At 46.9% G+C, this 15,287-nt stretch overlaps 1 protein-coding gene across 2 annotated transcripts in view; it reads left to right on the top strand.

The window, feature by feature from the left end:
- LOC111068891 (opioid-binding protein/cell adhesion molecule) overlaps positions 1-15,287 on the top strand; it is a 137,296-nt gene that overhangs the window by 97,147 nt on the left and 24,862 nt on the right. For both annotated transcript variants that reach the window (XM_022358674.2, XM_022358666.2), the window contains exons 4-5: positions 5,487-5,600; positions 12,376-12,576. In XM_022358674.2, coding sequence (XP_022214366.1) covers positions 5,487-5,600; positions 12,376-12,576 — 315 coding nt within the window. The remainder of the gene's footprint in view (positions 1-5,486; positions 5,601-12,375; positions 12,577-15,287) is intronic.

Genomic DNA, 15,287 nt, shown 5'->3' with positions numbered 1-15,287 from the left:
ATATGCTTTGAGATATTCATGGGCGACATGTGCCCTGGGACGAGGACAAGAACAAGAACAAGGACATGGCCCGTCTCAATCACGTGGCGACGCCTCTCATATGTTGTTATGCCACACGGCAGAGCAGAGCAGAGGCTGGGGCTCTGGTGGCGTTGGTGTGGGTGTCCCTGCCAGACATTAGGACATTGACATTGATTTGTTTTTTGTGTATGCCGTTCTCGGCCATCGCCGGGCAAAAGTTTGCGCCATTGCGTCTCACTTATTTGGGGAGGAGTCGGGACGGGGTCGGCGTCGGGACCGGGGCCGGTCCCCGGTAGTAATACGCTTTTGATTTGCCCCGAAATTCCATTTTTCACAATTTAATGCGCATTTCGCTACGTGTTGTCGTCACTGGGGCCATCTGGAACGTGCTCCGAGCCACTGGGAGCCACTGACAAACACAAGGAATCAGAGAAAGCTTTATACATATATACGTATATATCGTGTATATATATATGGAGAGACAGTGGCAAAGAAAGGAAGGGGAAGTATGTAGCTACACGGTCACATCTATCATAGCCAAAGCATTTGTCACGTGAGGGACAACGTGATTTCATTTTCCTGTCGCCATAAAGGTGACACATTGCATTCGTATTGCCTTGGTCCATTTGTTGTGTATTCGTATTAGTATTAGAATATGTACATGTATGTGCGGGTGCAAGTGTGTGTGTGTCTGGTAAATGATATGCCATCAGGAATTTGCAGCAAGGAGTATTTCTCTTGCTGAGGAAGAAGCATCCATCCATGGCCGCTGATCAGGGCGCATGCTTAATAAATACTGAAGCATACTATCTCCGACCGACAAAAAAAAAAGGCAGAAGGAGGAAAAGCACTTGCAATTTATTCAACGCTACGGTCGGGCGAGCGAAAAGCGGTTGGTGTTCTATTGATTTTCATGGGTACAAGTACAAGCCGGATAACATGTTGTTAAACCACAGCAGCGCGAGCAAACAAATTACCCACAGCAGTTGGCCAAAAATTGTTCAACATAACTTCAGATTTTATGGCCCACATGTGTGTGAGTTGGTGGAAGTGCTGGAGATATACGAGTGTGTATGGATATTCAGTGGGTTGTCCAGGCTGGCAGACAGAAGGTGTAGGGTGGAGGGTGGCCGGGACCCAAAAGCACACAGTTTACTATCAATTCTGTGCTCGTGTTCTATGTGGCTGTGAAATTAGCGCTTCACTGAATTCCTTTACCACACCACAACGAGACAAGAAGCTCCTCCAGCTCCTCCAGCTGCTCCTTTTGTTCCCCCTTCAAAAACCTGGCCAGCAACGACTGGGGCTTAGACCAACGTTGCAACGTCTATGGCCTTCGCCTTTCGCCTTCTCCCTCGTCGTTTGCGGCTTGGCCAAGTTTCATGTCAAAAGTGCACTCCATGAATATTTCACTTGCAATCACATTGTTTTGCCGCTAACTTTTTAGATTGTTTTAACATGTGGCGGAAATGGGCGTGGCATTAGGTGGGATACGATAGGATGGATGAGGTGGCAGAGTCCTGAAGCCAGTGCCACGTAAAGTAACGTAACAAAAACAACAATAACAGCAGCAGCAGCAGCAGCAGCAGCAGTATCAAACTTTGGTTTTCACTCAATTTTGGCAATGCTTGCCACAACCTACTAGCCTTCTCACTCTCCTCTAACCCCCCTCAAACCCTCGCTTTGCTTCGCTCGGAAAACAGTTGGAAAATTGTGTGTATGCGCTTGGTTCATGTGTGTTCATGTTGAGGTAATCCCTGATTCCCATGCGCTAAATTTGGTAGTTCAACTCGGTTCAGTTCCCTATCGCCAGTTTGCCCTTTGTGCAGCGAACAGTTTAATACTGCACGGAATTTGGGTATTTCACTCCCCTCTATCCCACAGAATTGGGTTTTTGCTTCTGGTCTGGCCGATATATGGGAGATTTATGTAGCCCAAACAGACAGACAGACAGACAGACAGACAGATGGCTGGATGGATGGATGTATGGACGAAGAGAGAAAAAGTGGTAGAAATGGTACGATAGTAGAGCCGACATTTTCGGCCACTTTAGGATAAGTAGCCGCTCAAAAGATATTACGTGTTTGCTCTTGGCAACTGCCAGGAAATGCACTTGCTCTTTTTCGCTTCATCCCCCGCTGAGTTTTCGCCAGGACAGCCGCAGGAGAGCCTTTTCCTTTGCCAAAGCGCACTGGATTTAAGTTTGCTTCAGCTTCAGCTTTCAGTTACTTTTCGCAACTCCACGCGGCGTTTAATGAATTTTCATTTTTTCCCAGCTCCCACTTTGTCGCTGTTCCTTCTGCCTGCTCCCAGGATGCCTCCAGGGTGGGCGGTGGGCGCAGGCAAATGCTCAACAAGCTGCCGCCGCCGTTTCATTTGTCGCTCCATGTTTTGCAGCTCCATCTCCGGCATGCCACACGGGACGCGCGGCCAGGTGTTTCGCCGAGCACTCGAAATTACAACAGCAGCAGCAGCGGCAGGCGGCAGTGGCAGGCGGCAGCGGCAGCCAGAAGTTGCAACTATTTTTATATTTTATGCACTTTGCGTGCTACCAAAAATTGTGTTGGCATGGTTTTCCTTTTTTTTGCGGGGTGCCAGAGCGTTTACCCTCCCCCAGGAGTGGGTCGCCAGCAGTGGGCGTCACTGAAGGTCAGTGGGCGGCGGATTGGACCTGCAACAAAACCGAATAAAAACTTGTTTGATAATTTTCTACTCAAATTGAATACTTGCAACTGTATGTGCTGCTGCAAACTTTTCTTATTCTCTGCGAATAACTTTAATGGAAAAACTTTGAATATCAAACCGCAAAAACAAAAAATACTTCTTCTGGTGAATGGAAAAGAAGGGTGGAGAAGTAGAGCCCACAGCGCCGAGCAGTCCCCACAATGGGCACTAAAATTGGAAAATTGAAATTGAATTGTACACACAGACATTCAGAAGGAGGGTGGGGGTGGGGGTGGGGAAAAAACTGACCAGACGGAAAAAACGAGATTCCAATTCCAACTTCCCACTGGGCCTCGGTTCAGTGAATGCATATTTGCCCCTGGGATCCTCATGAATTGGATGGAGGTCCAATCAAATAAATATGCAGAAATATGTCCATATGTATGTATGTCTATGTGGCACGCTCAAATTAGTGCCAGGCAGAGGAGTCAGCTCTCATCATCCACACAGACATTGCCACATATCAGTGCCCAAGTGGCACAAAGTCATTTAGTTTATTAGCACTCGAATGGCGAATGCTGGAATCCCCAGTCCCCAATCCCCAATCCCCAGACAATGGTCTGCCTGCCGGAAACCCTTTGCAGAAGGGTGGCGAGTGGGCGAAAACTTCAAAAGAGTGTCAAGGCGAACGTCTCCAGAGTAGAGAAATTGCTCTGTTCGACTGGCATTATTTCGTTATTATCCGCATCAAGGAGTCGATTGACAGGAGCACAGGCACGTGCTGCCAACGCCTTTATCCGGCTTGCGAAAATATTGTCACAGGAAAGGAGCCACAGCACAGAGACCGAAGCCAGGCTACAAAAGAAATTATATTTACAAGCCAGCAGCAGCAGCGACGCACAGGAGGGGGAAAAGCCAGTGAAAACAAAACACAAATAGGCAGGAGTCCGTACCGTGCCGAAATAAAGAAGAAGAAAACCGGAAAAAAAAGCAGCAAGGAAAAAATCAAATAAAATGCCAGAAACATGGCATTGAGGGAGGGTCCAAGTCCAAGTCCAAGTCCTGCCAGGTCCTGTCTTGCTTCCTGTCAGCCTCCCACTTTTGTGGCTCCGTTTTGGCCAAGTGCGTGCTGGCTGACTTTTGGCTTTACCTTCTGTCTCCTCCTGCCTCACGAGTGTTTCCACAGCAGATAAATACAACATTTGACACTTCATTATTGTGCCCGCAGCGTAATCGAATCAATTCAATTCCAGGACCTCGGCCTCGCCACGTCACCCTGGCCTTGTCATGGTGTCAAAAGTGCTTGGCCGGTCCTTGTGGTGCTCCTCTTGCGATGCCGCTGCCGCTGCCTGTCCTGTCCGCATCCTGTGACCCATTGTTCATCGTTTGGCAGAGCCCTACGAGCTCCAGGGCTCAAGGCAGCTTGCCCTGTTGACACATTCGCTTAAACGTATTAAATTGTTTGCCATCTCTCCTTCTCTCTCTCTCTCTCTTCCCATTGACGTTGTACGTAGCTGACGCACAATTTTTCTTGCTTTTGCTGCTCCCACTAGCTCCTTGATGGCCCCACTGCTTGCTCGCAGCGGAAGTGTGTCCCGTGTAGTCGTAGCTCGTAATCGTATCTCTGTTTCTAGAACTGTATCCACATTCTGCTTTGTCACACCAAACAAAAAAAAAACAACAAACAAAAAAAAAGAACGTAATCGATTACCTTGTAACCGGATATGAGCGTATCCGCTGGCATCTGGGAGTCGCCCCAAAAGTCCGACGCAAGATGGCTGGGGCACGGTTTAATTGAGTTTAATTGAGGCCGGCCGCAATGCCTGGCTATTTATGCAATAATCATTGTTTAATTACAAAACCAAATAAATACACGAATACTAATGCTGGGCGCCCACGCTCTGGCTCCGGCTCCGACTCCGGCTCGGCCACGGGCATGGGCACTGGCGAGAGGCCTTTGATGTGGTCGCCATGGGGTTGCATTAATTATGCATGACACACGACATTCATGATACGCAAATGTGTGACTGAGAGTCGCACAGATGGAGGAAGAGAGGAGAGATTGGGGTGAGGTAAGCGTGTGAGTGGCTGTGTGAACAATTAAATTAATGCCAGTGCTCAGCAGAGCAGCATAGCAGCGGCCCAAAAGTAAGCTTTAATATTTAAGTGCATTTTAACACTTTGAGCCCACACACACACACCACACACACACACACACACACACACACATAGAGATAATATCTCTCAGGCAGTTAACTTAAGTCTCTTTGGCCCTCACCCAAGAAGAGCAGAGAAGAGTTGCAATGAGATTGACATATAAAATTGATTAGCAAATCAACAGCAAGTGCATTAAATTACTTAGCCACGTCCCCTACATCCCTACCTCCCTCCCACCCTTCTGGAATCCTTGAGTCTTGCTACGGAATCTTGCCACTGCGTAAATTTGACAACTTTCATATGGATGGGCATAATAAAATGCTCTTTATGAACTTTCCGACATTTGACAAATATTCTTAAATGCACTAAACCAATTAGAGCGACCAGCACACGCACAAGCACTCTGTGCCATGGACACACCATGTTCATCCTGACGATGATGTCTACAATGATGATGATGATGGTGTCCTGAGTGTGTGCACAAGCTCGTAAAACCCCAGAGTATCTGTGTGTGTGTCTGTGTGTGTGTTTGGGACGTGAGTAATAATATTTTGAGTAATTTGTTTTATATATTTTAAACGAAAATACCAAAAAGCATTTGATATTAATATCCTCCTTTTCTCTCTTTCTCTCTTTTTTTGCAGTGTCTGCCCAAAGCATGATGACGAAGAACGAGCCCATGTTTATATCACGTTCAGAGACCTTCAAGTTCATCACCGGCGAGACAATAGTGCTGCCCTGCGAAGTGGCCAATACGGGTAAGTGTAAGAGGAGCAAAAGCTCCTGCTTTACGATTGGTAGATCGGTTTTCAGCGAACAAGGTCACAATTGCAACAAAAATACACACTACATAATACACAAATACACACGCGTTCATTTCATGCACTTCTCATCAATGTCGTGCAACGGCTGACAGTTTTCAAATATTCTAAAAAAATCTTGAAAGCAAACCGTTTTGGGTTTGCATAAGTTTGACTGAAATTCCATTTCGACCACGCCGTTTGCATTTAAATTCTGCGGTCGAGGGTTTCCTAAACATATACATACATAATTAAGCCGGCATTATGCGATGGCCAGCCTGCCCACAACTATGCATTAATCCCATGGCTGGGGGGACGGGTCTCAAGTCCAGGTCCATTTCGACCACAGAAAAACAGAATGGATTTCGGTATACGAGGAGTACAAAAGAGGGACGAAGGAAAAGAGCGGAGGACAGTCGCCTTCTGACGAGTGTCCGAGCCAAGACATGTGGGTAGTGGTTATGGCGTTTTTGTTGCGGCCTTTCGCTCCACTCAAGTCGGTCCGGCATTTCCAGTGGGTGGCACTGGCAGTGGCAATGGCAATGGCCATGCACGTTTTTCAATTTAAATGCGGTCGTGTGTGCGAGATTATTTGTACATAACCAGGATTTAGCATAAGCAACAGCCGCCTTTCGACCAGGCCAAAAGACGGAGCACAACGGAACGAAACGGAACAAAGCACAGATATATGTAAGAAGGAATAAAATATAAGAAGAGGAAAGACCAAGCACAGGCCGTGAAGATGGTCAGAGCAAAATGCTACATAAAAACTTGGACCCAAACACTTGGAGCACATTTTATGTATTGCACGGATATACGAGTATGTGTATCTCGCAGATACATATGTGCCCGAGAATTGTGGATGGGCGATGGATGGGCGATGGGAGATGGCTGCGGTCGAAGCATTCCTTTTATAAGGAAAAGAAATACAGAACAAAGAATTTCATTTGCGTTTCTCATGCACTTCATTGCCTCTGACAACGGCGACAAGGAGGACAAGGATGAGGTTCAGCACCCAGACGAGGACTCGTGCCAGCACCAAGATGAAGACGAAGCAGACACTGAGGATGCGATACATAGACAATTTTCTGCAACAAAATTATAGCTGCGGGCATTTGGGTACTAATAATAAAAAAAAAAAAAAAAAACACTAACACAGAGACGAGAAAAGAAACGCAAGAAAAAGAAAGTACAGAGTGAAGCACAAGAAAGTAAATATAAAAAGAAAACAAAAGGACTGGGGGGAAATAAATTGCCTGGGCGTTGGTTTACTCTGGGATCGGGAATGGGGAGTCGGAGCCGCCCCAGTTTGTCCCCGACTAATGCCGCATTATGCTAATAAAGTGCCCATACGACAATTTCATTACAGACATCTCCCAGAGAAAGACCCAGAAAGTACAGAGAGCCAGAGAGCCCCAGAGAGACTCCGAAGCACCTCGCGGCTTAAACGTAATAATTAAAAAGTGAAGCCGCAGCGCGATTTCATATTTTTAATAACGTATGCTTTATGGAGGACATACCGATCCCCCCTTAAACATGATTAGCTTTTGAAAACGATTGCCAGAGCAGGTGATGCTCATCGTGTCCCCCTTTTTATGGTCGTGGCCCATAAAGTGTAAAAAAATAATTGATAGAATTTTTAAAACCACACTAAAACGGAGTACCCCTCAGTACAATTTATGCGCATTTTCATTTCGTTTTATGGGATGCAAGGCTCATAAAAATTCGAAACGAATGAGCAAAAATAACACAAAGGATGCGTGCGTGCGTGCGTGCGTGCGTGCGTGTGTCTGTCAGCATTTAAATATTGTATGAAAATTCCTTTAAACACTTATTACAGAGCTCTGCACTCGCAAGGAGTAATCTTTTGACTCGTTTGTGTTTGCTGCTCCTCAGACAATCAGACAGACACTCAGACAGAACGATAGTCATCGTCTCTCCCTCTTTGTCTCTATCTGTGGATAAACAGTGAAGCATTTCATCATTATCATTTCATTTCATTTGAATTTTTATTTGTTCTTCAATGTCTGGCACGCAAGAAACTTGTGTATTTTTCTGTTTTCTGTTTTTGCATTTGCTACTCTTCTGATGGCTCTACTGCTGCTTTAAGTAGACCTCGTATACCTCCTCCTCCTCGTTATTCCCCTGTACTGCTGTCTCTTTTCCATCTACTGCTTTTCTTGTGCATCGCCTGGGGTTGTGCCACAACAGAATATTCGCACTTGGCCAAACAAACCTCATTCGACAGCAATACCCTGTCTACCCTGAAAAAACTGAACTAAAAAGTGGGTACATTAACTGTGAGCAGCTGCATAAGCTGCTTAGTTGGTCAAAAGTCTCAAAGGGGGCATGCAATTATAGGAAAAACCTTCCACTAAATGTGTACTTATGTAACTCTAAAATTCCATAAAATTCCCAATGACGTAAATTGCAAATGTTGCATAAGGGAAATCAGAAGCACTGATATTCTCATTATTCTGTTAAAACAGAACTGCATCCCAAAGGATTAGCCCACACTTGGGCTGGCTTTAATGTGCAATGTGGCCTATGTTTTTGGGCCAAGGAAAGCACAAACAACGACCTGTCTGTCACTTCTTTTGTACTCGATTAGACTCTTGTCGTTTGCTTTGGAAATTTTCGTGTTAATCCTTGCAAATCAGTTTGTTGTTTTTTGCTTTTTGTGGCAAGTAAATATTATTATATAATTTATGCTTTTGTGTTTGCAGAGTTCTTAAAATATTCATAGCCTGCCACTGTCCTTGGCTGTCGTTAGGTTCACTTACTTCCCCTCTGGGGGCCAATAAATTCGTTCAATTCGATTCGATTCGAGCTCATAATATTTTCATGGCAAATCCACGGCGATTCTTTTTTTAAGTGCTGCCCGCTTTAAGCTCTTCTAAATCGGCTAATTAATTGCTCTGGCCGTTTTAGCCACTGCTCAACTTGTCTGCATGCAAAGCCTTTTATGCTGCCGAGTGTCGTGTGAATTTTTCATTGCGGTTACTGCGGCCGAAGCACGAGTACAGTTTTACAGTAGTAACAAATTGGCAGCAAAAACATTTAACAACTATGGCTACTGCCAGGGCCAACTGGCAGTTAGTGCTGTTGCCGTAACTGCAAACTCGACTGCAATAAAATTCAAAACACAAAAACCCCGTCATTGCGGCCATACAAACGCTCATTACGCTTTGATGGAGCTTTGTCGGCGCTCCATCGCTGCGCGGCGCTTCGGAACTATTGCCCAGAAAACGGAAATGGAATCGTACCGCAAAAGTTGAAGTTGTGCAAACAGCCAGAACGTGGACCCACAAGTACTCCACGTAACGTGGATGGATTGGATAAAGAAGAACTGGCAGGGGAAGGAGTAGGAGCAGTGGCATGGGTAGTGGCATGGGCAGTGGCAGGAGCAGGAGGCAACAAAGTTTCAATATTAATGCCATTTACAGTTCTAATTTCGCTTTTTACGTACTTGCAACATACACACGCACACGCTACACTTAACACACTCGCACACACACACACTCACAAAGTTCCACAAGAAGTTGCAGATAAGTCTCTGCCTCTACACACCGCACCGCACAGCACCGCACCGCACCTCTCCGCTCTAGTTTACTCTGCTGCGGCTAAGCCGCAACATCGTTTATCTTCGGGGGTCATCATCTTATAATATTGGCCTTTCCGACATGCAATAAATTGCGCTCAGACAAACAACATGTCCGTTGGTCGGCCTTTGGTCCGTTGTGGCAGCCACTACACTGCAAGAAAACATGCCTTACAGCTGGTCCAAGCTGGCCAGAACGGGTCAAAAGCAGACCATTACAGCCATATTGCGCATACGCACAGTATGCCAAAAGCAAACAGACAAAAGCGCTGCAACAATGCGAACATTGGCCATATTTGAATCGGTTCTACAAGTGTGTGTGTGTGTGTGTGTGTGTTTGTCCGAGTATCTGTGTGTATGGTATAGATGTGCGAATGTGTGTGTGCCTGTCACTGGGTGAAGTGTAGAAAACTAAAAGTTGGCTTTCGGGCTGTAAACAATGAACAAACGCTCTCCCTCCCTCTCCCTCTCTGTAGCAGGACGTGCGGTCGGCCATTTGTCCAGGACGGAGGCCTGTGTTTATGTGGAACTCCATGTGCATGAGCCCGAAATGCTTTTACCGAGTTTCCGCCCCATGCTAGTCCTCATCCTCCATGCCACTATTTCTATACCCCATACCCAGAGCCAGAACCAGAACCAGCACCAGAACCACAGCTCGGACCCATCTTCATCCTGATTCCCATTCTGCTGCTGCTCGGCTTCTCGCTCGCTTAACGGCGCAATTGTTTGCATGTATTGTTGTCGTAATGCTTCAGCTGCCTCTCCCTCCCAGCCCACTCTCTCAGTGTGTGTCTGTGTGTGGGTGTGTGTGGGCTTCTATTTAGTTTAGAACACTTAAACCGGAAATTGAGGCGTTTCGTGTTTTGCTTGTTTTCGTTAGATTGTTGTTATTTTAGTTAACAATTTATTTAGTTGCAGTGCCCCCTGCCCGAGCAGTGCCACACATGAACCGGACTCCTAATTTATGTGGTCTTGCCACTGCCCCCATGGATATTCTGCTACTGCAACATCTTGTCCTTTCGAGAACAAAGGACCAATACACCATGCTCCACAGTATTATTAATTTCCTGCCCAGACACAGACACAGCCACAGCCACAGAATCCATCTCCGATTTCGGTTTGACTTTTTCACATCTTTTTTTTTTGGCTGTCCAATAGATTTTGACAAAGATTCTTTTTGCATTGTGCATGTCATTCATTGACAATGGCAAAAGGTATTTTGGCTGAAAATTTCTTGAAACAAAAGACAAGACCAATTAGGCAGAACACTGCAGGAATTAACCAATTTTCCAATTCCCATTTTCCCCAATGAAACCAAATAATTGACAGGCTCTAATAATACTTGCAAACCAGAACGAAAACCTTTCTCCAATTTGCATATCTTTGCCACAGTACTGGCGCTGGCAGGGGCACGGGCACTGGCACTGGCACTATGCCACTACGAGGCCATACACCAACGATGTTGCTTCATTCATAACTCAATCAAGCGGCTAATATGATATGACTGCACTTTGCAGGCAGCACGTACATGCTCCCCCCTCCCCTCCCCGCTCCACCATCGCCCGCTCTAATGCCCGGGGCAGGATGCATGCAAGGCTTCCCTGGTGTTGAGCCCACAACTCAATGCCCGCACACACCTCTCCCCAGTGTGCCACAAGAATTATACTTTTGCTACGTTGCAGAGTCTCTGGGACAACTACTATACGACCATACGACTCTACCTCACCTCCGACTCGACTCGACTCGACTCTCGCCTCTACCTCGACTATGCCACACACGCTAACGACAGCAGGTGGTGCTCGTTTATTTATTTGTTTTTGCAGTGCACTACGCCGCCTGCATTGCCCTTCTCTTGTACCTGTGCCTCTTCCTGTGGCACAACCTGGTGCCGCCTCGTTCTTGGGTTGGCTTGTTGATGTTGTTCAACTCATTGCAAATAAATACGCTTTTTGAATGCGCATGTAAATGACTTCATAAGCATTTTATTACAGCCGAGCAGAGGACCTCGTTCCTGCCTTCTACTCGCAGTAAATGTTCATCTGTGTGTGTGTGTGTGTGTGTGTGTATGTTTCGTGGTGAAATCAATTTAAAGCAGGGGACACAAGGATACATACTACATCATTTTGCCGTACTCTTGATTTTTGGGGCTTCGACAAAATTGTTTTAATTTTTAATGAACGCCTCTCGCTCGTTGGCGGGGCGCAACACGGAAGTCATACATCATTAGTAGCAAAATCCGGCTGCTTCAGTACACAGTCATTCGAATTTCCAATACACTGACTCCCTCCCTCCCTCCTTCCCTTCCTCCGCAACTCCAGTTCCACGCCACCGGCCCCGGGCGGCTCTTCCTGCTGCCTAACCATTTCCCTATTTCGTGCTCATTCGCGTTGCACGCGCGCGGAAATTTACATCGAGCAACTCACATAAATTGAAAAAGGAATCACAATTAATGAGTTCGATGAATACGCCATTGCCATTGGGGCTAGGGCTGTGGCTGGTGCTGGTGCTGGGCTGGGCTGATGCTGAACTGGGCTGTTGTATGTGTACGTGTGGATGCCACACACTCTTTCGCTGGCTGACTGGCTGGCTGTCTGGCTGGCATCCTTCCTACTGCGTGCCTCACTCTGGCAGCTTGCCCGCCCCGCCGCACTGCTGAAAGCATCGGAGTGTCTGACTGCCTCTCATTCTGGCATATGATTGCAAATGCCGCACATTAGCGGATATCAAGTGGGTGTTACTGAGTGCCTGTCTGACTCTCGCTCTCTCGCTCATCCAGCCACAGCCGTTGTTCATGCCGCCTGTCTGCGGTTTATGCCTCCAATTCTGAGAGTCTCTATGTGTGTTTGTGTGTGTGTGTGTGTGTATGTGTTTGTGTGTGTTTGCGGGTCCATGCCAAATTGAATTTCTAGCCTTTTTAGATCCTTTGAAGCGTCCTGTAATTGAGTCATTTGAATTCTGACTTTTCAATTTGCGCTCAGCCAGTGCCACAGCCATTGCCACTGCCAGTTCCACTGCCAGTTCCACTGCCACTGCCACTGCAGTGTATTACACTCCACTCGAATCTGCCATGCAATTTAATAACTCTCGAACATAATTTATTAATCAATTATAAATACATCTCTCTGATTGCAGACACCTATGTTGTGGCCTGGAAGCGGGGCATTGCCATATTAACTGCTGGTTCCGTGAAAGTGACGCCCGATCCACGCGTGCGCCTGGTCAATGGCTTCAACCTGCAGATACGTGAGGCCCTGCCAACGGATGCCGGCGATTATATTTGCCAAATTGCCACGATGGATCCACGGGAAATCACACACACTGTCGAGATATTGGGTAAGTAGGCTGGCCGCACCCCGGACTGACTTTTCGACATTGTGGCATTGTTATGCAAAGTTCCCCCGCCCACGTTCCCCTCCCCTCACTCACAAAAGCAGTATCCACATCCCATTCACAACGATAGAGATTGACGTTCCATGGAATTTTTATGGGGCTGGGGAGGCGGCAGAAATTTATGCAGCCTCCTCAAATCACTTGGGCCCCATTGTTTGGCGGGGGGGGGCAGATCTACCTCTCGCTCTTGCCTCTGATGCTGCTGCTGCTGCTGCTGCTGCTGTGTGTTGGTCAAATTAACATATCCTTAGATCCTTAGATCCTTGGTGCTTAATGCTTTATGCGTCTGGGCCACTCAAATATGCAAAGTAGGTTCGCTGCAATTTGGCCGCTTTACGGCCACAGATTCAATAGAGAGACGAGCGGCCAACAAAAAAATCAAAACTAATCTGCCATTTGCCCCAGAATTGTGGCTCATCTTTGGATCCCAAACCCAGCTGCAGGCCTGCTGCCCCTGCCTGCTGCCTTTGCCTTTGCCTTTGCCCCGCCTAAGCCATAGATGGAGACGGAGAACGGATGCAAATTGCTGCTCCTTTCTGGCTCCCAGCAGTCCTGCGCCCAAACTACTTCCTGTCGGGGACCCATTGTGCCTAACAAGCGTGCGACTTCGGCTCCACTCCGGCATCGGCATCGGCATTGGTTCCGGTTGGGAGCTTTGTTTCTGGTTTTGTTGCCGCCTCAGACCTCCCGTCAATCTCTGCTCCTACTTTTCCTTGTCTTGCTGCTGGTGCTGCTCCTCCGTCTCCTTTTTATCCTTGTGGCATGCGTCTTCGCTGGGCTTCTAATCAGCAATGATGAATAATTTACATATATTTTCCCCCCTCCAATTACAATGTTGCCCTTTATTTGCATACCCCTGTGTGTGAGTGTATCTGTAATATGTATCTATGTGTGTGTGTGTGTGTGTGTGCGACTGCCACGCCTTCTCCATTGCTAACACTTGCCTTTTAACTCTCTTTTCTTGTGCCTTCCGCTTGCCTGTGTGCGGCGCATGCAAATTGCGATACAATTCCCCAAATCTCCGAAGTGCGCTGAACATCTCCAACTTTCTCTCCACGGACTCTCTCTCTCTCTCTTTGTGCCTTTCCTCTCGGCCACTCTTGCTGCTCTTTCCCTCTCCCTCTCTTGCTTCCATTTCCACTCTATCTCCCACTTCTTTCTCACAAATCTAGACTCCATTTCTTCCATTTTGTAGCTGCCTTTTCTCTCAGGTCACTCCTCCATTTGTTTTACTTTTCTCCCGCTGAGAGCTGTAAAATTATTGAGAAATAGTTTTATTGCTGGCTTTAAAGCGGCCTTTAAGCCGATACAGATACATGGATTTTTTCGTTGTTTAAACATTACTCGGGAGGGAGCCTATAAAAATTGCGTATTTATTTTAGCAGCGGCAACTTTTTTCATTTGTCATTGAAACTTGGTCCTGGCTTGTGGTCCTGCCAGCTCCCACATACGACGAGGCTGCGCCAGCCCCATCCTCCTGTTTTGGGGCGTCGGCGTCGCCGCAAGCAAACATTAAACGAAGACTCCTCTGGAATGAATGGCGTTCGGGGGACTGTGGTGTTTCCTGGGGGCAACAGCAGCAGCAGCCACGGACAAAGAGTACGAAAAAAGTCGATTATTGAAAAGTTTTGTTTATTTTATGTGTTTATTATGCGCTCCGTTTGCCAAATAATGATCATGGCCAGAAATATTTCGTTTATTGAACTTTCGCAGCGCACGTAAATTTCTCGCTCAGTTTTTTTTGCCCTACCTCCCCACCATCCCACCATCAAAACGTCGAAGCCCCAGCCATGGAACCCATCTCCATTATTGTCAAAGGAGAAACAAGGAAAAATAATGCGCTGTCGAAGTTTTTATAGGCTCGACAGCAGACAACCAAACAACCAACCCAACAAGCAACCAAACAACCAACAGCAATCCTCACTGCTGTCCGAGAAGCACCCTCCGAACAGCAACAACAACAAAAAAAAAAGTGCGATCCCAGTGCCGAGTCCGTGTGGCACAGGACTCCACTCGTATATAAATTTCATAAAGTTTGCCGCTCTCTGGCATCTCGGCCTGGCAGTTTTTACGAGCGTAAATTACTTTCAGTTTGGCTCACACTAAAGATGAAAAAATAATGTGCGCTCTTGCCAAAGTTTCGCACTTGGCCAGCGACGTCGCACTTACAAAGGCATTAGCCCCGGCGATGGCCAAAAAATGGACCAACCGAATCCAGTCGATCCATGGAGTCGCAGCCAGAGACGCAGCCTCTGCCCGGAGGCCGGGCCAAGCAATGGCCAAAAGTTTTCCCGTTGACAAATCTTTTAATATGGCCCAAACATTAATATCTGTGCTCGTTTCTCTGTGCTTTGTTCTGCACTGTCTCTCTCTCTCCTGGCGCCAACATAATTACATGTGAAGCACATGCCTGGCTCTCTCACCTAACGCCCAACCGCTGCAGCTTAAATATTTGATGTGTCCGTGGATTGTGCTGCCAAGGCTGCCCTGCTCATCCCTAGCTCCTGACTGCTCTGCTGACACTGTTGACCAAGTGTCAATAGAGGGCAGGATAACCGTGTCAAGGACTGTTGCATTTGCATGCCACCCAAGCTTTAGCTTTCGCTCCAGCTTTGGTTTTGGTTTTGGCTTAAAAGCATTTTTATTAATTCAAC

This window comes from Drosophila obscura, unplaced genomic scaffold (genome assembly GCF_018151105.1).
Source record: "Drosophila obscura isolate BZ-5 IFL unplaced genomic scaffold, ASM1815110v1 contig_150, whole genome shotgun sequence".
NCBI classification, from domain to species: domain Eukaryota; kingdom Metazoa; phylum Arthropoda; class Insecta; order Diptera; family Drosophilidae; genus Drosophila; species Drosophila obscura.
Note: the sequence above shows the minus strand (reverse complement) of the source record. Positions and strands in the feature narration are given on the sequence as shown.